Source organism: Rattus norvegicus, chromosome 4 (assembly GCF_036323735.1).
Source record: "Rattus norvegicus strain BN/NHsdMcwi chromosome 4, GRCr8, whole genome shotgun sequence".
Taxonomy (NCBI): domain Eukaryota; kingdom Metazoa; phylum Chordata; class Mammalia; order Rodentia; family Muridae; genus Rattus; species Rattus norvegicus.
The window spans coordinates 122609795-122633988 of NC_086022.1; the positions used below are offsets into that span (position 1 = coordinate 122609795).

The 24194-nt window shown below is 41.8% G+C and overlaps 1 protein-coding gene across 2 annotated transcripts in view; it reads right to left on the reverse strand.

Annotated features, from left to right (window-relative positions):
* Positions 1–24194, reverse strand: part of Kbtbd12 (kelch repeat and BTB domain containing 12) — a 73993-nt gene that overhangs the window by 37892 nt on the left and 11907 nt on the right. For both annotated transcript variants that reach the window (XM_003749799.6, XM_039108733.2), the window contains exons 3-4: positions 22366–22636; positions 19911–20061 (exon numbers count right to left, since the gene is read on the reverse strand). In XM_003749799.6, coding sequence (XP_003749847.1) covers positions 19911–20061; positions 22366–22636 — 422 coding nt within the window. The remainder of the gene's footprint in view (positions 1–19910; positions 20062–22365; positions 22637–24194) is intronic.

Consider the following 24194-nt stretch of genomic DNA (forward strand, 5'->3'; position numbering starts at 1 on the left):
TCATGGATTCTGAATTTATTCTTTTTACTATATTTATTTTATGTATATGGACATCTGTACCCCACATGTATACCAGTGTCTGCAGAAGTCAGAAGAGGGCGTCAGATGCATTGGAACTGGTATTACAGAGGGTTGTGGAGCCACCATATGGTATGGGGGAGACCAAACTCTGGTCTTCTGCAAGAAAAAAGTGTTCTTAACCTTGAAGACCTCCAGCCTGACTTTTCTTTTTTGTTAAAAAAATAAAAATAAAAAGAAGGGTTCTAAGAATCTTTGTCTATTTACTTTGTGTCTAAGTAAAACGATTTCTATAAAGCAGAACTTATTTTATTTGCTTCTTTATATAAGAAACAGCAGATGGTGGAGGGTCAGAGTAAGAAACACGAATTAGGTTAAACTAATTGAAGAAAGATAACACACCTTATTAAAATGACAGGTGCGTTTCTGTTGCTGTAGGGTTTTTTTTTTTTTGTTTGTTTGTTTTTTTGTTTTTTTGTTTTTTTTTTTTTTTGAGGCAGGGTCTGACTTTGTAGTCGTGGTCTCTTTATGTGCACCAGGCTGGCTTTGAACTCACAGTGATCTGCCTATGCCTGCCTCTCAAGTACTGGGGTACAGGGTTTGAGTGTACCAGTATGGCTGGCCTTCCATGTACATGACATAAATGGCACATCAGTCAACTTTAAGGCTTTTGTTTTGTTTTCAACAGATTTTCCCTGTTGACAGCTTTTTAGCGTTTTGTTGCCGCTTTCTCCTAGAAGTAATGTGAAATAGCATTGATGCTTTCCTGCAAGTACAGGGAGACTTCAGGGTGGACTTGGCACTCTCCTAAGATCATTCTGGCCTGTTCTCAGTAATGTCACTGCTCCCTGGTGAAGCGTCCTAACATCCTGGCTTCAGAATCAGAAGCATTTATAAAAGATTTACCTTTATTTTTTATTTATGTATATGTGTGTTTTTATGTTTGTGTATGTCAGAAGAGGACATTAGATCCCCTGGAGCCAGAGTTGAAAGCAGCAGTCTGTGAGCTGACTGAAGTGGGTGACAGGAACTAAACTCTAGTGCTCTTAACCATTTCCAGTCCTCAAAACCATTTTAGATTTCTAGTTAATGCTGAACAACCTAAAATTTCCTGTGCCCACTTCATATTTGTATTAGACTCCATGCAATAACCGGCATCTGGTTTCTGTGATTTTTCCCTAAGTATTCAGAGTCATCTGGGACATTACATGCATAAAACAGCATGTTGGGTGTACACACTGATAGACGGTCGTGGTGAAATATAGATACAGGCTTTCTGTGAACCTTTAGGGCATCAGTGATAGAATCTAATGTAGCCGAGTTGTAGTCAAGCGACCACATGCAAGGTCTGGTCTTCTTAGTACTTAGAAGATAGAACAGGGTTAATATGGTTTTTATGCTTAGCATGGAAACACTTGTGAATGACTATGTACAAGCAATGGTGAACCATTTGCCCCAGCTGAGAACTTCTTGGCCGTTGAAGCACTTCATGCAGGGCTTTGTTCTCAGAGCAAGGAGGCACTGAGGATAACCTATTTGACCCTTTGACAACAGTAAAGCATGCGTTACCCCCATTCAGCACGAGTGTTAAGGAATGCCATTTTAAGCAATGAAAACTCATGCAAACCAGAGTGGAGCCAAGAAGGCGGTTGGATCACTTGTCAGGACACTTGGACCAAATAATGAAATGCTCAGGTCTGGCTATGAGTCGCCTTCATCCTGGTCTCTTCTACACCAGCCCAGGGCTGACTAATGCAGCACAGGGTCAGTGGACACTCTGAGCATATGCCATCTATAGCGACCGTCTCACAACATCTGTGTTCCCAAAGTCCAATCCCATGATGCTTCACTTCCTACTACCAGGCTCTCAGCTCCTTTCAGATTATCTGACAGGTATCTGCCAAGGGTAGAAGCCAGGAATGTGCCATTTTAAAGCACAGCCTAGATAATTCACATTACAATTGTATTTAAAAAATAAATTGTCAAAAGAAAAGACAAAGTCTTGTTACTATGAAGCTTGGTACTCTCATAGAATAACCTACTGCTAAAGCGATCCTTCGGATGCATTTACAGGAATAATGTGAACCTTCTATGTATCTCTTCCCTTCATTACTCTTTAACAGCATTCAAGCTGAACCGGGCTCAGACGACACTGTTGTATTTTCAGCGGGGCAACAATGGTTTGCAGCGTTAGCAGTGTGGGAAGACTTGACGTTGGCCATCTCCCTCTGTGAGCAAATCAAAAGCCTCTCTTTAAAAATTGCCAACTTGATCTCAACTGTGGCTTTTAAAAAGTAGAACTTTACGTGAAGAAAGAATAGGACAGGATGCAGGATGCAGAGATGGGAAAATTAATTTGGCAAACAAATGTTTACCAAGTATTTTCCATATAAAGCCAGCGCTTAGGTAAGAGACAGGAGGTAAACGAGCTCTTCCCCCTGTGCAAGCGACAGGAACAATGCAGGGGCAGGCAGGGCAGCCTTGTGCTCTGGAGAACCAGCAAGTGGGTCATCTGACCAGGGGGTCACTTGAGCCAGAAGGACAAGGGAACAGGCTCACAGGGACATGTGTCGGGGAAGGTTCCTGGGATTTCAGGATGCAGTGAAGCAGGGGCTGCATGGTGGGCACTGAGGGCTTCAGTAGGTGGGCTCTGCTCACTTTCTACATTCTGTGAAGTTGAAGTGGACTCTACTCAGTTTGACTTTTCTTAGTATATCCTTGATGGAAATCCAAAACACACAGATGAGTATGTGCCCTCATTTCAGGAGCAAGCCTGTATTATTCAGAAGCATAATTAACCGTGCAGGATTTTAAAAAGTGCCCGTTTCTTTATCTCACCTGCCATGTGCTTCTGCGCAGAGAGAACCCCAGGGCGTCTCAGTAGGAGCTTCTTTTTTTTTCCCCTTTGAGAATATTTCTATTAAAATTTTGATCATGTTTTTCCTCCAACTTCTCTCAGATCCTCCACACCTCCCTGACCACTAAACTTTAAGTTCTCTCTCTTTTAAAAACAAACTAGAAACACGAAAGCAAATATCAGAACAACAAAAAAGAAAAAATCAAAAGACCAGTAAGACTAAAAATATGTGAAACGAAGAAAAAGTAAACGAAAAGTCCACAGACAAACAAACATGTCATTTGTGCTGGCCAACTGTCCTGGCAGGGCACAGGGCCTGCCCAGGAGTGTGGTGGATACACTTAATGATTTACTAAAGGGAGCTTTCTCCATGCAAATGGAAACATTTCCTGCTTCAAAATCAAGGCATTTTAAAATACACAGTTGCAGGCAACACCCTTATTTGTTTTTTTTCTGGGAGGGTCCCAGTGGTTTCATCTGGCACACAACACCATCACTACCACAATGCTTTCCAAAACACAGGCACGAGGAAATGCTTAAGAAGAAAGTCAACGTGAAGACCTGGCATTTTCAGCCCCTGCATGTTGGTCGGCATACTTCTACTCAGAAGGTTCACACAGACTATTCAGATTAGTTTAGATTTCTAGGAAAACAAAACACACCGATCATAGCATAAGTGCAGCTGATAAAATACACAAGTAGCCACGCTAACAGTGCAGTCTCTCAAAGAAGCTGGCCATAACTCTATCTTTATGTTAAGAGGGCAATCTAGAGAGGCCAGACTAGAATCCCAAAGCCTAGGCCACTCTAGCCAGAAGACCAGAGAGGAAACAGAAACCAAGGAAGAAAACATCCATTCAACAATGACAAACCCAGAAATTGGTACCTCGACCTATAATCACTCTAAATCCAGATGTCTAAATGTCAGTGTAAGAACATAATCAAAAGGGGCTGGAGAGATGGTTCAGTGGTTAAGAGCACAGAGGTCTTCCAGGGTCCTGAGTTCAATTCCCAGCAACCACATGGTGGCTCACAACCATCTGTAATGGGATCCAATGCCCTCTTCTGGTGTGTCTGAAGACAGCGACAGTGTACGCGTATATCTAAAATGAATAAATGAATGAATAAATAATCTTTAAAAAACACAATAAAAATCAGCCAGGGCAATATGTGACCATAGAGCCCAGCATTCCCCTTCAGCAAGCCGTGAATGTTCTAGCACAGCTGAGGCACAAGAAAACAACCTTAAAAACAACTTTATGAAGACGATAAAGGTCCTTCAAGAGGAAATAAATAAACCCCTTAAAGAATATCAAGAAACATAGTAGTGACCGTGCTTTATCAGAGCTGTTTTTAATGATGTTGCTCAGAATGTTTTCTTTCCAGATGATGACTGAGAAGCTAATTTAAAAAAAAATGGTGCCAGGTACCACAAGAGTAACAGAACTGTGCTGTTTTCTCGGGTTTTGTTTTTTTACTTTTTTTTTTTTTTAATGGAATGTGCTGGATGTCTCTACAGTTTTGTTCAGATGACTGCAGAACCTGGAAAAGCTGTTGCTGCTGTTGATGCATAACACACTGCTATTATTGGTCTTTTTTATATAAACATAAATATATATATACAGATATATAATTTGAATTTTTGGAAACTTTAGCTGTGCTGTCAACTTTGGAAAAAAGTATCCCCGTTTACTGTGTTGAGTTGGCACTGTACAGAAATTAACAGCCATATTGGTCTAGAAATGTTGAACTTAAGTTTTTTCCATTTGTACAGGGGTAACGCACTGTATTAAATATGTAAGGTCTTATCTACGTGGGTTTGATTACAAAAACTAATAAAGTATTCTCTAAATAAAAAAAAAAGAAAATGCTGACTTTGCATTCAAAGGTGTTTTATTAAAATATTAGAAGTTTATTACTTTGACTTAAAAATGAATGAGCAATTATCTCTAAAATTGTCTTAAATTTCTAATATCCTAAGTACCAATAGACATGACGCATATAACACAAAAGTTATTTGTGGTTTTCAATGATTTTTAAGAGTCCAAATAGATCTTAAAACTAAAAAGTTTAAGGACTTCTATATCATGCCATGATTTGGATAGAAAAATTATTATGGCTATTACTGAAGCTGTATTCTGTCTTCTTAGCTTTTTGTGAACATTATCCTTTGGGACCTTCCATGGACTGTGGTCAGTACGCTAGATGTTTGGGGAAATATTGTTAATATGGAAATAGATTTATTTGTTAATATTTCCAGCTATCTTTCAATTGTTGATTTCTATTGTGATTTGAGAATACATTTCATATGATTTCAGTTCTCTCTGACCCCAAACCTCTTCTCTGTTGTGAAGTTCTACACGATCTTGAGAAGAATGGGCACTCTGCTACTGCTGACCTTGTAGTCTGTAGGTACCAGGGAGAACAGGCAAATAGCTACAAAGTTCAGGGCTTGGAACACTGATGTATCCTTCTTAATTTGTCTGTAAGTTACTCGCAGGGGCCTCAGCAGTAAAATTATTCTGCTACTATTAGTTTTGTGTCCTGTATTTTGAATCTTTTGTTAAGTATATCTACATTAAGGATTTGCGGGGTTTATTTTTTTTGGGGGGGGGATGACTTTTTCAGAATGTAACCTTCTTTCTTTATTTTTTTTTGGTTCTTTTTTTTTTTCAGAGCTGGGGACCGAACCCAGGGCCTTGCGCTTCCTAGGTAAGCGCTCTACCACTGAGCTAAATCCCCAGCCCCAACCTTCTTTATTTTTACTGACCTTCCTGATTTTGAAGTAATCTTAATTTGAAATTCACCAGAATTTTCCTGTCTTTTGTTGACAGTTTGTATGTAGAATAGCATTTTCTATACCTTTTCTGTTTACATCTTTGTAAATCTTTGTATTTAAAATTGATTTCTTATAAATAAATAATATAACTAGTCTCACTTTAAAAAAAAAAGAATATCAAGAAATCCAAGAAAAAAACAGACAGTTGAAGGAAATGAACGAACTGTTCAAGATGGATATAGAGGCAAAAAAGAAAACACAAACTGAAAATTTTGGAAATGAAAAATCTAGGTAAAGACACAGGAACTATAGAAGAAAGCATCACCAACATAAAATAAGACACAGAAGAGAGGATTTTAGGTGCTAAAGACACAATAGAAGGAATAGATACACCAGTCAAAGAAAATACTAAATCTAAATAATTCCAGACACAAACATCCATGAAAAGACCATGAAAAGACCAACCCTAAGAATAATAGAAATAGAAGGAGAAGATCTCCAGCTCAAAGGTCCAGAAAATATTGTTACTAAAGTCATAGAAGAAAATTTTCCTAACCTAAAGAAGGACATGCCGGGGGCTGGAGAGATGGCTCAGTGGTTAAGAGCACCGACTGCTCTTCCTGAGGTCCTGAGTTCAAATCCCAGCAACCACATGGTGGTTCACAGCCATCTGTAATGAGATCTGATGCCCTCTCCTGCTGTCTGAAGACAGCTACAGTGTACTCATATACAATAAATAAAATCTTAAAAAAAATTTTTAAAAAGAAGGACATGCCTGCAAATGCACAAGAGGCTTACAGAACTCCAAGTAGACTGAACCAGAAATGAAAGTCCCCTGCCACATAATGATCAAATACTAAATACACAGAACAAAGAAAGAATATTAAAAGCTGCAAGAGAAAAAGGCCAAGTGACATATAAAGATAGACCTACTAGAATTACACCCAGTTTCTAAATGGAGACTCTAAAAGCCAGAAAGGCTTAGACACGTGGGGCTGACTTTAAGAGAACACAGATGCCAGCCCAGACTACTATACACAGCAAACTTTCACTCATCATAGGTGGAGTAAACAAGGTACTCCATGACAAAGTCAAATTTAAACAATATCTATCCACAAAGCAAGCAGAGAAGGTACAGTTGACAAATGCCCCAGCACAGTGATATCCTGTTAGGTGGTTGTATAGAGGTGTCCGTGCTGATTACTATCAGGGCTCTAGAGTATGTTGGATCTCTTACTACAAGTGATATTATTATAACCATCACTTACAGCACACTTACTATTCAGCACTTGACACAATGCACTCTCAAGTGTCAGAGCCAAATTAATTTATGATATGTATGTTTAAAACAACGGTCTTGGTAAGCAGGGTGGCCTGGACTCAGAAAGACACATGCAGCTTATTGTCTCTTAATTTTGGATTCTGGTTCTTCATCTTTAGGTGTGAGTAGATAATGTGGGGTAACCATCTAAACCAGGCAAGTGAAAAAGGTCCCAACACCAGGGGAAGTGGAGGAGCTCGAGGGAGAGTATAGTAGAACACAGATGCTGTGAGGGAGGAAATGGAAAAGGGGGAGGGTAAGAAGGAAGGGGGAGAAAAGGATGCAGAGAGTTGGCAGGGTAGAAGGATGTTAGGAAAAGCCATGAGTAAACGTATCAGCTCACATTCACTTTAAGTACATATTATATAATCATCCCCTGAGAGCCACAGACTATCTGACAACCATCCCCACCCTAGTGCCGAGCACAGGAAACTTCCCTCTGAAGTCAGGGGAGTGTAAGAGACTATCGCTCTGGCTGTTGTCCTTGGCTGCCTCAGGACTTGTTGCTGAAGATGCCACACACTTAGGATGCAGGACTGGTCAGACTGGAGCCGGAACGGACATGGAAACCTCCTCCCTGAGGGCCAGCTCTCAGGGTACCTGAAGGTGCTATGCCAGTTACCAAGGGAGAACAGCGATCAGCTGTCCAGGAAGTCAGACTTCCAGGTGACTGCTTAGCTCACAGAGACCCGAAGTATGTGTCTGTGTGCCAGCAGTGACAGAGACCCGAAACTCTGTTCTGTAGCATTTTGAAAAACTGCTGAATGTGTGCGATCTCATGGCCTAGTTTCATGTACAGTCTGTAGAGATACACGGCTGTCTGCAGTGTGAGCTTATGTATGCTGTGTAGAATGCATGGGGAAGCTTGCCTGTGCAATGTGACAGTCACGAAGGATGATGGCACAGTAAATAGCAGCAGTGGCAAGGACTGAAGACTGGAGTGTGGCTTGTAGCAGAACACCTGCCTGGCATGAAGCAAGGCCTTAAGTTCTATCCCCAACACTAAAGAGAAAACCAAAGCTACTTGCTTAGCAATGAGAAGGAAAAGAAGAACAAGTCAGGTCTGGTTACCTTTGGCCTCTCACTTAGTTTAGGGGGTGAAGAATAGTCACATGATTCGACAGCAACAGACATTACTCATACATAGAAGACAACCTTTGCTATCTTCCCCCTCTCTCTGTGTCTCTGTCTTCCCCTGTCTTTCTCTCCATATATACATATATATGTGTGTGTGCATATATGTTTATATATATGTATATGTGTGGTGTGCATACATGTATGTTTTCACATGTATGTGTTGGCATGTAAAGACCTGAAGTTGATATCAGGTGTCTGCTTTTCACGTGTTTACTGAGGCAGGGTCCCTCACTGAACACAGAGCATACCCATTCCTGCTAGTCTAGTTCTCCCTTGCCCAGGCCATTCCTTGTCTCCAAAGTGCTGGGATTACTGAGAGCCAACATGCTTGCCTGGCTTTTACCTGAATTCTGTGAATCAAACTCTTCAAGCTTATAGGCAAGTGCTTTACCCACTGAGATGACCCAGCCAGCTCCTAGTAATGGCATATTTTTAAAATTTATTCAACTTTGAAATTGAACCAATTTGGACTTGAATTCTAGACTTAGTCCCACTATTTGCATAATAAAATAATCAAACAGAAGAGTTTACTTATAAAATTATGTGTCTGTGTATAAGGGTGTGTACATATGAGTGCAATGCCAACGCAGGGGCATAAGATCATCTGGGACTGAAGTGACAGTGCGTGAGCCACCTGATGGGGAGCTGGGCATCCACTGGGTCCTCTGTGAGAGCAGTGTGTATTCCTGCCACCGAGCTGTCTCTCCAGCCCTAAGAACTTACTTTTGTAATAAATTTTGAGAACTGAAACAATACATTATTGTAAATGGACTATCAGTCAATAAATGGAAAATTTTTCACAAACATAAAATTATGGTAATTTGAAATAATTTTTTTCTTGATTAAAAATGTTATGGGATTTAGGCACTCAAACAAGTTGGCATCAAATATTTGGAAAATGTAGAATCTTTCATTTCTCAGACTCTGGGCCTGAATCAGGCTCTCAAGCCAGTCTGTCTTATGTAAGAGTCTGATGTATCCATGAAATAGATCTCATCCATATAATTATTTGAATATTTGTGTGAGCGTGACAGGAACAAAAAAGGCTCCGAATTGCAAAAGCAATAAAAATGAAGTAAAAGGAGATTGTAAAAGTAGGGTTTATGGGGGGTGGGGGATGGCTCAGTGTTTAAGAACACTAGCTGCTCTTCCAGAGGACCTGGGCTCTATTCTTCAGCACCTTGGTTGGCTCACTGTAACTCCAGTGATCTGATGTTCTCTTCTGCCTTCTGTAGCAATGCATGCGTGTGATTCAGAGATATCAGACATGCAGGAAAGCACACATATACATAAAGTAAAAATTAAAAGGGAAAGTAAATGATGTAAAAGCAGACTTTAGCAAACGTGTAATCTGGGGATGGAAAATAGAAAGCAGTATAAGGCTCGCTCTTTCTATTTGTAAATGGTTCAAACCTGAAGTAAGAGTCTCAGAAAAAAAATACATTGCTGATTCAGAAGCGTTTTTAAAAGTTTAGAAAGGCCCAACAATGGGACGCATGCCCACTAGGGAGTGGTACAATTTGGATCTGGACTATTTACTAAAGACTCAGGTCTTGAGCGCTTGTTGTCAGCAGGAGGGACTGTTGGGAGGTGGTAGGGCCTTTAAGAAATGAAACCTTGGAGCCTGGGGTTTAGCTCAGCTGCAGGGTGCTTGAAAGGCCCTGCATCCAGTCCTCAGCTCTGAAAAAAAGAAAAACAATGAAGAGAAGCGTTGAGGCTCAGGAGGATGTCAGGCCACTGGACATCTGCCCTAGAAGGGAGCACGGCTATTCTGATCCCTTCCTTCTCCTCTCTGTGTCCCATTTCCACAAAATGAATGGACTTTCTCTGCCATGTGCTCCTTCCGTGAAGAACCGTGATGCTGCAGGCCTAGCAGCAATTTGATCAGATAACTTCCTAAAACTCTGAGTCAGAAAATCCTTTCCTCGTTTAGGCTGACCAGCCAAATCTGGCAGTTGTCACAATGATGAAAACCTGACCAACAGAGGGATCCACATAATCCCTAGGGCATCTGGTCCCTGGGAAAACCCTTGGACTTAAAAGACAACTCCCCATGGTAAACACATCTAAGACAGGAGAACAAGGGCCTCCTAGAACCACAGTCATGTTTTAAATACTTAAAAAGATACTCCTGATGGTATTTTTTCTCTTTATTAGTTACTAAATGATGATGACAGTTCTAATTTTGTAATCTGGTTCTCCTATAACATTGCTTATGTGGCTAGTTTGAAAAGGGGCATAGAGACATTTTTACACCAATATTAACAATGCTGATAAGACACAACAAAGAGAAAATGGGCTTGCATCAAGAGGGGAGAAAGATGAAAATTTTTCCTGGAATAGAATGGTGACCATTATGAGACCCTAAGAAAAATGTCATAGGTGCTGCTGCTTCACAGAGATCACATGCTTCTCTGTCCTCCTCTCTGGGACTCAGCTGTGTGACATCCACCAGGACTAATCCCCTATAGTACTCTTAGGGACTTTGTCTCCTGAAAGAAATTCAAAGTGAAAAGCTCTCTCTGAGACAAATGAATCCTGAGAATAGATTCACAAGGATAATAGTCCCTGCCACAGGGATGCTCGACTTTGGTGGTTCTCCAGATTCACTCCAGGCCTCTCACGACACAGGTCAAGTTAATTCCTTTGCTCAGGAATTTATGGATCAAAGTATAGCCTAGGGTTTTCTGTTGCTATGAAGGTCCATGCCATTGTGGACACTTCATCTGAAGCTGCATTAGCACCACAGATAATTCTCAGATCAATTTCTCTCCAAGAAAGATGAAAGGCAAACTGTCAATGGGGAGGCATGAGGCCATTCCTGGGACTTGACTTCATCAATAGACCTGGAAAGACCTAGATCACTCTACCAGAGTGCCGTCACCTATATCTATACCTCCACACACACACACACACACACACACACACACACACACACACACACACACACAACTAGTTAACTAGAGCATTGCATGGTCTGATGTGTTTATCAAATCTTAAATCTAGACAGCCAACTGACCTGGCAAATGTTTCCACAAATGTCTTATAGACAAAGGCAGGATGAACTCATGCTGATCAACATGCAGACCCACAGGCAAAACCCCATCTTTAAGGAGAATGAGCAGCAGTGGCGGGATCTGGATGACTCCTGCTGGTCTTTGCTGTTTGACTGATGAAAAAATCGAAACAGGGCCTGCACTCCTAGGAAAAGGCAATGGTTCTGCAAGCTTAGTAAGTCGGCCTCAGAACTAGTTTTTGATAAGATTACTCAATCAGCAACAACTTTCTTCAGTGAACATGCCTCCAGGGACCCTCAGAGAGAGGCAGGCGGTCTACTTAACTGAAAGGCAGTTGTTGACTCACCCTACTGAGCCTCCTCCAGGCCTGGCCTAACCCACTGCCATGTCAGTAATAAACATAAGCCACGGCTGGAGGTGACAGCAACCTGTTCTGTTTGGCACACACACACACACACACACACACACACACACACACACACACACACTGTACACCACACACACACACACACACTGTACACCACACACACACACCGTACACTACACACACACACACACACACATACACACACACCGTACACCACACACACATACACACATATAGACATACACACATACACACATACCAGTGTTAAAAATAAGCCCGTGTTCATGGAACATCAATAGTTTTCATTGTACAATAAGGTAATTATTTTTATTTTTTATAATTATTATTATCTGACAAGCTAATTATTCCTGCACAAGATAAATATTAAAAGAATGGAAAGTTAAAACCATTCAATATTGGTTCAAAATCACATCAATATTGCATACAAAGCATCTGACAAACGTCAACATGATTTAAAAACAAAACACTCAACAAAATCTACAGAAAGAATGTCTTTAACACAGGGAAAGTTGTGTGAAAACCCTGAGGCTGGTGCTGTAATCAGCGAGGAAGAAGAGCTTCTCCCACGAGAACCCGGCTGAGGCATGGCGGCAGTTCTTCCTACTTCTATGCAGCAGGACGCTTGGAAACACCAGCAAGACAAACAGACAAGAGGATGGAGAGAGGCTCAGTGCCTAAGAACCTGTACTGCTCTTGCAGGGCACCCGACTGTGGTTCCCACACCCCCATCCAGCAGGTTACAACCATGTAATTCCAGCTCCCAGAGGTCTAAAGCCCCGATGCACTCTTTTGTTCTTTGAGGGCAGCTGTACAAAACCTACAGGTACATACACACACACACACACACACACACACACACACACAGAGTACACCACACATACACACACACATACACACACACATACACACACACATACACACACACACTGTACACCACACACACACACAGACACACACACACACACTGTACACCACACACACACACACACAGTATACCACACACACACACATACACACACATACACACACATACACACACATACACACTGTACACCACACACACACACACATATACACACACACATACACATACACATACACACACACTGTACACCACACACACACATATACACACATACACACACACACTGTACACCACACACACACAGACACACACACACATATACACACATACACACATACACAGACACACACACACTGTACACCACACACACACACACACACACTGTACACCACACACACACACACTGTACACCACACACACACACATACACACACACCGTACACCACACACACATACACACATACACACATACACACACACACATACACACACAAATTAAAAATAAATCTTTTTTTAAAAGAGAGAAAACAGATGAGAAATGACATGTCATCCACAATGACACAATCCTGTGTGTAAAAATCTTCCAAGTCCATAAAAAATTTAGAATTCATAAGCTGAGTAAAGTTTTAGGAAACAAAATTAATGCAGAAAAATCAATTGTGTTTCTTTGTGCTAAGAACATCTTACTGAAAAGACAATCCAGTATGTCATAACATTGAAAAGGATAAACCGGTAACTGTAACCGTGAAGCCGACAAAACGCTGATGAAGGACACGTGGAAGACACAGATAAATGGGAAGACTCCTTGTCCGTGTCACTTGGAGTGACATGAGAATTCAGTTCCATTGTCATTAAAATCACAACATTGTTCACATAAATAGAAAGGCAATCTAAAATTCATATGGAACCTGGAACACAGTTTCCTGATTTCAGACTGCATTACAAAGCCATAATGACCAAAACAGTGTGGTTTTGGTACAAAAATACACACATAGCCCAACAGAACAGAACAGAGAGCCCAGAAATAAATCTGAGCATATGGTCAAACGTTTTCTGACAAGGTGCTGGGAATACACAGCGGAGGAGAGGAGAGTTTCTTCAACAAATGCTGCTTGGAAAATGATACCCACATGTAAGAAACTGGGGCCCTTTCTTGCACCGTGAACAAAAACCAACTCAAATGGATTAAAGACCAAAACATAAGACCTGAAACACTCACAGAAGAGAGCACAGGAAACGCAAATTACATTGAACTTGAAAATAACTTTTTAAAGATGATGCCTAAACCTGAGGTCCTAACAGAAAAATGAGACCAGTCACGTCAAACCTAAAAGCTTCTGTATGGCAAAAGAAATAACAAAGTTAAAAAAAACCAAACTAATATTCAAAATATGTAAAGAGCTTATAAAACCTGACAAAAAACCTGAACAACTTAATTAAAATGAGCAAAGGACTCAAATAAACCTCCCCCTCCAGAGAAGACATACGATGTCCACCAGACAGAAGGAAAGGCACTCACGATGTCAAAGTCAGTGAGGTCTCACTTCACACCCATTAGGGAACACGCTGTCCAAAGGCTAAGGCAAGTGTTGGCAAGGATGTGGAGGGGTAGGGACTTTGGACATGGTTTGTAGGAATGACAGTTGGTACAGCCTATGGAAGACAGTATTGAGATTTCTAGAAGTTCTTTTAAAAAAGTACACTGAATCCTTCTTCTGGGAATTTCCTCTTCCGTGGGGGAATAAAAGCACTTCAAGAAGCTGTGTGTGCTCCTGCTCTGCAGCTATTCACACAATAGCTAAGACACAGACAGCCTAAGTGCCTGTTAATGCATGACTGGCTAGAACGAAGGATTATTTAAGTTTAGGAAGAGAACTCTGTGCTGGGAAGATGGTTCAGAAGGCAGGATGCTCGCTGTACAAACCCAAGGATCTACATTCAAATCCCCAGAACACACAGACAAAATGGGTAAAGTGTCAGGCCTTCTAGGAAGTTTGGGGTGAGGTTAGAGACAGGCAGACCCCCAGAAGCTTGCAGGTTAGTTAGCCCAGTGAAGGCAAAAACAGAGACACGGCCTCAAAACAAAGGTGTAGGATGAGGACCAACACCCAGGGCTGTCCTCTGGCTTCCACACACAGGTACGGTCTCTTTGCTCTTTCTTCCATTCCACACCCATCACACATGCGCGCGCGTGCACACACACACACACACACACACACACACACACGCACGCACACACACACACGCACGCACGCGCACGCACTCGCACACACAGATAAAAATAAAAGAAGAAGATCCTGGCATCTGTAACAACTGGGTAAGGGTGACAGACCTTACACTAAATGAAACCAGAAACAAAGTCTCCAGGACTTCGTATGTCAAGTCCGAGGAGCCGTAAGATTCTGGTAGCAGAGGGGGAGAGGTGGGAAGTAGGCCAGACCTGCCTCACCAGAGCTCCTCAGCTTCTTTTCAGTCACTCCATGTATTTACGGAAAGTTTTACACTATCCCTTTCATAGTTTTTCTTTGAGGTTTACAAAACAGGTACTTTTTTGTCTGATCATTTGAGACTGTCTCATACTGTAGCCCACACTGGCTTCCACAGAACTTATAGCAATCCTCCTGCCCCAGCTTTCCAAGTATGAGGATCACAGGTGTGAGACATAACACTCACTAAAATACGTAACATTTCAGTCTACGAGAAACCCGTGCTTTCCAGGTCCCCCATGCGTCCTCATGCTAGATAAGCCCGTCTCATTCTTCTTATCCGTCTACACTGAAAACTGTAAAATACAACCGTTTTTACTTTCAGTCTGCAAACATTTTTGAGAACTCCAAAGCAGGACATGGCACTTGTCCAGACATTTGCCATGCTGCTGAGCTAGGCTCATTCCACCCTCGTGCTCCGGGTTTGTACTGGGCACCCTTCCCTTCTGTCTGCAGCACCTCCCTTAGCAGACACATTCTTACCCAGTGTCTTCGCCTTCCTTTGCCTTTGAGTACATTTATTTACACCCACTCATGATGGAGGCTTTCGGGGGATGCTGAGTTCTGTTGATGGTTCTTCCCCGTCAGAAATTAGCTGTGCTTGCCTGCCTCCTAGCTCCTGTGGTGTCTGAGCACACATCTCTAGTCATCCAGACTGTGTTCCCCTGCAGACAATTCAAGGCTTTTTGCCTGCTTGCTTTTCTCCCCCTTTGTTTTTCCGTGGTAGTTGGCGATGTGACATGGGTGTGGGCTTTATGGATTTATTCATTTAGGGCTGTTCAACATCTCGAGTCTGTGAGTTTATAACTTTAAACATATGTGAAGCTCTTAAGAGATTATTAGGTAATTTTGAGGGCTGGAGAGATGCATCAGCAATTAAGAGCACTGGCTGCTCCTCCAGAGGAGCTGGGTTCAATTCCCAGCAACCACACGGTGGCTCACAACTGTCTGCAACTCCAGTTCCAGGGCTTCTGACACGCTGACACTGACATGCATGCAGGAAAAAAACCAATGGACAACAACATTAAAAATAAATTTCATATTAAATAATTTAAGGGGGTCATTCTCTTGGTATTTGAGTTTTGGGGTCTCAGAGACATAACTTGGAGGCCCTTTATAACTGTTCTGCAGCTCCCCGGGTTTTAACCCTTTCCTGTGCCACCAGACCCTACAGCTCCTATAATACACGTTTGTCTTTCCTGACCCTGGCCCCTGTCACCCGCCCTCAGCTCTTGTAGCCACCCCTTGAGCTTCTTGATTTGAGCAACAATATTTTCTGCTTAGAAATTTCTACTTTGTTTTCTTTATATCTATTTCTTTGCTGAGGTTTTCTATTTTAGTGTTTATTTCAAGAATGTTCACTACCTATAAATACTTATATAATATACATATGTATATTTTAGCATTTTAGAGGAACTGCTTTAAGACCCTTGAAGGATGACTCATGCATTTATGCCTTTTCTGTCATTACTGTTGCTTTTTCCAAGTGATTCAAGATTTTCCAGGGCTTTTTGTCTGCTGAGTAAGAACTATGTCCTGAGTGCAATGATAACACTCAGAGGCTTATTTAAACCCTAGAGATAGCAATGGTCTTCTCTCCTCTGCTCTCTCCCTCTCCCTCTCTCTCCTCTGCTCTCTCCCTCCTCCTCCTTCTTCGCCCCCTTCGTCAACATTGGACTGGTCAGGGGCAGGACACAAGGCTCCATATGCTTTCTGGGCACTGTTGTTCTAGTGTCCACTTAGAGTTCAAGTGTGTGCAGTGCTCTTTGATGATCTCTATGAAGTTCATCCTCTGGGTCATCAGCTGAGGCCTGGGCCGCGCTCAACTGTAATTTTAGTTCTCAGCTAGTGAAATATGAAAGTAACGTCCAGAGCAGGCATCACCAGAGGTGAGCCCCGGGAGTCCACAACCCAAGACTCCATGAGGCTGACATCTCCAGGTTCTCCCTGTACTGGTTCTCTGGCTAAAAATCGGGGATCCTAGTCTTCCCATTCAACCAAACTTAGCCGTGATTGGCCTGGATGGCAAGATAGGAGAGAGGGGAGGAGGGAGAGACAGAAGACAGAAAGTAGCGTGAAACTCATATTCTGAGAATACAAGTTTCCTCTCAGGTAATTCAGGCCAGAACTACATGGCTTCTCTCAGATCTCTGTCTGGACAATATGTACTTCTGGGTTTCAGCTGAGGTGAGTCCAGTTAGGGCGCACAGGAGGGAAACCGAGTGCTAGAGCCGCTCCAGTGCTCCTTCCTATGCACCTGCCTCTCCAGTGTCTTTTGCATACATTTCGGCAGTGTTCTGCGGTGCTACCTAATGGGTAAGCAGCGTTACTTACTGTGCTGGCTCCGTTCACCTCAGCTGGAAACTAGATACTCTTGTTGTTGGTTAAAAGTATAATATGCTTCCCTTCGACACCACAGCCTAATGGTGTAATTTCCTCCCAGCAGAACCCATCTTCTAGTATCGCTACGATTCCATAATAGTGCTACATGGTGGTGCCTAGGCCTCCGGCACACGAGACTTTAGGGGACAGGGCAGCTCCTCACATCCATTTGTAACATCAAGAGACTCAGTGAAAAACTGTTACAGTGTCTGAACATTTGCAGTGCAGCCACCCTGAATACATCTTAGTGTGCAATAATAAAGTATTTATTAGATCAGAGTCAGTGGGGAAGCCAAGAGTTTGGTTGTCCACCCTGAGGCTGGAGCGTTCCTCACCTGAGCACTCTGCTGCCTCTCTGGTAAGGAGAGATATTCTGCAGCTGTACAGGAGGAATAGTAAGTCCAGTGGAGAGAAACGAGAGGCCTTTAATAAATAGTTCATAGTAATTGGCAGGGACCTCCAAGCACAACGGAGTGTAGGTAGCTACCCTAAAACAGTCAACAACTGATGGTGAGGTTTTTGTTTCTGTGAGTCATCCAAACCAACAATGTCAGAGTTCTGTATAATATTTGCCCCAATTTCAATTATAACTAAGACCACAGAAATGAAACAACTGAGATTCACATCCCTTCAAAGCTTGTATAAGCGCTTGGAACTAAGCATAAATGTTGGGCAAGGTGGCTCCTTATGGGTGAATTTTACAGGTGGCAAGACTTATTGGTATGATTATGAATCCTGTTCCTGGTTCTGGGTTTCTGGAAGCACGATCTAAGCTACTAAGATACTCCCCACTTCTGGCTTCTCCTGGCCTTTGACCTGTTCTTTAGTGCCCCATTGCACCAGTCTTCCCAAACATCCTTTAATCAACTTGCTTCCTTGTGGTTCCTCACTGCTCACTACATTAGTTCTTCAAGGCCTTCATAATGTGGTTCCCAATTGATATGGTTTGAATGAACGTGTCCCCAGAGGCTCACAATTGGAATGCTTGGTCTCCAGCCTGTGGTGCTATTTTGGAGAGGGTGGAGCCTTTAGGAGCCGGGGTCGGCCTGGTTAAAGTGAGTTACTTGGAGTGGAACTTAGAAAGTCGTATCCGCCTCTGGTTTCTGTCACCCTTTTGCTTCCTTGTCTATGCCATGTGAACTAGTCACTGCCCCCCACTTCCACTGCAACAGACCACCATCATGTACTTGGACTGAAATCCCTCCGAAACCACGAGCCACAGTAAACTACAAGCCACCGTAAACCTTCCCTCCTTTCGGCTGCTTCTGTCAGGGGTTTAGTCACAGTGATGAGGAGAGTCTGCACAGCTGGCTCAGCTCTGTCCACAGCGGGCTCACCCACTCCACGTCTCTTCCCTCTTCTCACCCCAGTCTGTAGCCACTGCTCGCCCTAGCTGCTCATTTCTGCTCCTTGATCCCCCCTTGCTTCCTGAAGCATAGCATAATACTCTTCTTTCACTGACATAACTCCTCTTTAAATTTACCTTTTGCTCACCCAGTGGACACCTGTCCATGCTCTAAAGAGTGGGCTTCCAAGATTGCTTCTAGGTGCCCTTTCCCACAGTCATTCAAAAGACATTATCATTTTATTACATATCCAGCCTAGGCGAGGTTCCTTGTTAGGGAGAGCTCTCATTCTGGTTATAACAGATAAGGAATATTTATCTAGAGGAAAAGTTTAATTATAATTCTGAGTCTCTTACCTGAGATAATCATAAATTATGTTTCATAATTATTCTTAAATAAAACAATTTTAATATTTGGCTATGTGAATTGCTTTGTTCCATGCTGCAAAAACAGCCCAAGATAACAAGCCTGCATTTCGTGTTTTCTTTTTTTAAATTGTCCTCATTAGAGGCCTGGTTTGCCTTCACTCCAGAGCTCATCTCTTTGCTGTCATTTCTTTGCCTCCTATTACCTACTGATTTTCCACCCAGCCACTCATGCAGACAGAAGGACCAAGACACGGGGGCCATCAAATCAGCCTCGTACCCCAGTCTTGCCATACTCTGGGGAGGCAGGGTGGGATGTATGATAAGGTGAGAGGAGGAGAGGTCAGAAAGAAGAGACACGCTCTGAAGACTAAGACACAACGAAGCAGGAAGCTGCAGGGAATGAGGAAAGGAATGGGACCTACAAGAGATTTTTGGAATTCTTACCAACCATTGCAATTTCTAGTGAACTGTAGTATTTACCAGCCCCTGCTAGCTAGTACAGACTACACGTATTCAAGAGTGGAGGGGGAATGCATCCATGGAAAATTGCTTGGTAGTATGTCTTTAGAAATTTGGAGGGTTGGGCAAAATGAAGAAAACTGCAAAATCTGTGGCAGAGTCTGCCCTGCCATGGCTTTCTCTTTAACAGCACAGCCACGGTTGGCTGCAAACCCACATGGCTTCTGCTCTCATGAGCCTGTGTCCCGTAGGACGGCTCACTGTTGCTTTTGCATTCCAGGGCCCTTGGAGATGCCATAAAGGCAGGTTTGCCCTCTAAGCCAATCCACTTTGACTTAATCTTACTTGGCTTTTGCTCCAGAAAAACAAGAAATACCTTTTCGCCACTCATGCGTATATATATATTTAAACTAAGATAGAAGAGGAAGGGAGCAAACTGCTGAAGTAATAAAAGTGGCTACCTTCTGAGCAATCTGCTGTTTCTTACCCAGAACATAGATCTCACTGTTGACGACGGCTGCACTGAATCGGTACTTAGAGTACTGCATGGGTGCGCGCTCTCTCCATTGATCTTGGCTGGGGTCATACTGCAACAGTTTGTTGCTTAATCGATCAGGCTCTTCATCGGGAAGATCCATCTGTATGAAATATGACAGCGAATGTAGCAGCAGACCACTTAGAGGCCTTGTGAGCGTGCAGATGCAGTTAATCAAGGCGGAGGCAGGGGAGATGAATAGAGGTTAACTGTCTCCCTCAGACTCACAGACTTGCTGAGTCCTGTGCCGGAGTTGTAAGTTCTGTCAACATCAGGGGGATTCACATGTGCAGTGGGGCTAACATGCTGATTTACAGCAATCAGTGGTCTTCACATTGAGACAGCGAAAATGAAGCAATTGTAAAATCTTTATTAAAAAAGCAAAGCCTGTTCTCTTGAGCAGTGTATAAAGTAAAATCCTATCCTTAGCAAAGTTCACAGTTGTGAACTTTAACAGTATTCATGAAGAATTAATTTTAATAATCCATAATGCATTTCTTTATATTTTCTACCCTATAAAAAGTTTCTAACCTATAAAAGTTTCAAAACACTTTTGTTGTTTTAGTAATTAGAGGATTTTTAGGCCATAATTATGAGCTATATGTAAATAACCTGATTCCAAATTTTAAGATAATAGGATTAACATAAATTACTTGGGGTTATATTTACCTACTTTATATATTTATATATTTAATGATTGATTAATAAAAACTGAATAATTTTATTCTTACATAGATACAAGTGGCTCTTATCCATAAAATTTTAGGTAATATAATGTCATTTTTATATATAGTATCTGGAACTTTATAACAACTTCAAGCTAAGGATTGATGTGTCTCTTGTTTGGGTTCAAGTTTACAAGAAAGAACTAATTGCTACCCGTAGGAAACTTACATGTACCTCACTTTATCAAAACCTTTAAGGACAACAGGAGTGAGGACATTGGGCAGTCTGAGCCTGCTTTCATGTGCTGTGTCTGAAGCCCAGTGAGACTGCATTCAGAGACTACACCTTAACGCACACCTTCTTTACTGCTTTACCTTTCTTTCTGATGCAGATATTTAGTCTCTACCTAGTAAGGCAAAGCTTCCGGGTTGTTTTGCAGCATGCAGATTCACTGTGAAGGTGGACAGTGCTGGAAAATGCACCTCCTACAGACAATGTCAAGTACTTGCTGTGATGATGTCTGTGCTATGTTTGAGCTACATCACAGATAGAAACGTATAAAGTATAAATAAGTATACCTTTTCAAACTTATGAAGGGAATGTAAAAGCATGGGTTTTATCATGAGACAAATTTGATAAAATAAGAGAAACTATAGGCAAAAATAAATTTATATCACAGAGGCATTCAAGGAGCAAGTCAGAGTTACTGAACTGGAAAAAATGGAAAGGGAAGAACAGAAGACACCGATGTAAGGGCCAAAGATCTAGGAGGATCCCCAGAAGGACACAGGGCCACTGTGGCCGCACTGCTGGCCTCTGCTTTGATTTGTTATCAAGTCACTGGGCTTCAGTGTCAACAGTATTCTCTTGATATTGCTGATGCCCAGCAAGGACAGTTAGTGTTCAGTCACAACACAACTTTTTGGAAATGATTGTGCCACTATGGAATCAATATTCTGGTTTTCCATTTATGGTAAGTGAGTGAATGTGTGTGTGTGCGTGTGTGTGTGTGTGTGTGTGTGTGTGTGTGTGTGTGTGTGTGTGTGTGTATGTATACTTACTCATGGTCAATGTGGGTGTTCCTGTACATGTGCATATGCAAACCAGACGTTAAACCCAAGTGTTCCTTAGGAGGGTCTGTCTTATGTTTGTAAGGCAAGGTAGCTGGCCAAATCTAGAGCCTGTCAATTTGACAAGAATGGCTACCCAGCATGCCTCAGGGACCTCCCTGTCTCTGGTTCCTCAATGCTGGGATTATGGGCTCTTACATGGGTGCCAGGAATCAAACTCAGGTCCTCATGCTTGTACAACAAGCATCTTCCCAATAGAAACATTTCCCCCAGCCCCTACAGCAGGAATTCTAAATGTAGAAATGGCCTAAACTGGTCACTGGCCACACAGTGGTCAGACAGAAGGACAGGAATGAGGCTCCAGCTGCTCCATTTGCTTAGATGCTCCCTGTAGCTACTCCTCAAGACGGGGATCTTTCCCAATTAGCCTGCAGGAGAAGAATTATGAAGTCCATAGAATAGTACAAATACTAAATGCACTCATGTTTATAAATAACACATTTAAAAAATCAATTTTCTAAAACTGCTTTGATACATTCAAGAATTAAGTTTAAGTTGTATGAGGTTAAAAGCATTTTGCCAAAATGTAAGCCATAATCTTTACTACTCAACTGCTACGTTCTTTCAGCAAAGCCAGCCACACCAGGTAGATATGCAAGGAATTTCTTAACCTGAGGGGTCCAGCCTCCGATGACATACAGTTTATTGTTTACTGATACCACAGCATGACAAGCCAACTGCAGTGGAAGGGGAGACACTCGTTTCCAGTTGTCTTGATCTACCGAGTACTTATCAACACAGTTTGTAATGAGGTACTGGTTTTTAACTTTCATCTGTCCTCCTATGACATAGAGGTCATTATGAATGCTGCCCAGAGCATAGAGCTCTCGGAATTCGGCTGTGCATAACTTTTCCCAAAACCGGTTTCCTCTATCATGATACCTGCAAGTTAAGAGAGAGAGAGAGAGAACACCAAGATTAGAGTTACCATGGCAACAACTTACCCAAGAAGCACATTTAAGTTTTTTCCAACACAAAACGATGTGACCTGGCTCTTCTAATAGGAGGAGAAAAGATAGTAATATATATTTGCTTTCTTTTCCTCCAAGAACCAATAAGCAAAACATAATAAGCTGAAACATATTCTTCATCTCCCTGAAAAAGGCAGACACGTAGAAAAGTATACCTTACTCAGACTAGTCTTGAACATTTCCTAATTCCGGGAAAGAAAATCAGGAATAGGAAAATCTTTCAGAAAATCAGTTTTTAACTTTAACATAATTGAATAAAAAGACAAAAATACAAAGTATCCTGAATATTTGGATAAGGAATAGCACTTTAGTACAACATTGAAGGAATCATGGTTTTAAGGCAGAGAATTTAAAGTAGTTCAATTTAATGTTTCTAACTGTTAAAGTCTACATAGGTAGATTAAACAAACCAAACCAACCAACCAAACAACAAAAACAAAAACAAAAACAGGCCTCTTTGTGTAGCCTTGGCTACTGACCAGACTGGCCTTAGTTGTAGACCAGGCTGGCCCTGGCCCCTCCAATGTTGGAGTTAAAGGTGTGTATCACCTTTCCTGGTTGCTATTTAAATTGTAGTTTTGGTTTAAAACCGGGTTAAGAGCATTGTGTAAAACCCATCCACAGATGTCTGTTGGGCATATAATGTCTATTTTCATCTATTAGAAATGGTTATTTTGGTAATTTCCATCTATCTGTTTAGAGAGTCTTGAAAGATATGGGTCCTCAGACAGATGTCTTGTCAGTGCCTTCTGGAACCCAACAGACTAACTGATTATTAGTATATTATAAAGTCCCTGTGTGTACTAGTTTATGGCTGTCTTTTGTCTTTCCTCATAACACTTGACTTTTTTAAAAAATAAAATCTTATTATATAGCCCAAGCTAGCCTAGGACTTTCCATCCTCCTGCCTCAACCTCTCAGATGGTTGGTTACAGATATATGCCATCATGCTTGGCTTATATGAGTATTCTTCCAATAATAATTTGAGACATTTAATAGAAGAAAGACAAAAACACTTACAGGGATAGTGGGATAAGATATCTGAAATTAAATGTGTCAGAAAAATCTAGAAAAGTTTATGTGGAACATAAAACAAAACCCAGGACCATGGGAAGTAAGAAAACAGGTGTTGCGCTTGGAAACAAGACCAAGCCTGAAGCACTTATATGTGCTTTGTACAAAGTACAGTTTTTAAGGAACATTCGACAGTTAGTCATCTAATCAGAGTTTCTCCCACTTGTTCTGGGCCAACTCTCACATTCCCCAGAGAACATTCTGCTTCAGGCTTGACAGGGAAGTTGAAAGGCATGTTCCTTTCATAGAGACATGTGTGGCTTGTCACTGCTGAAGGAAGATTTATCAAACCTTCCAATGGCTGTCTTCTATGTAATTCTAGAAAGGAAGCCAGAGTTCCTGGAATTGCAAGGAGTAGTTTCACTAATTTTTAATTGTGGATTTTTAAAGAGAAG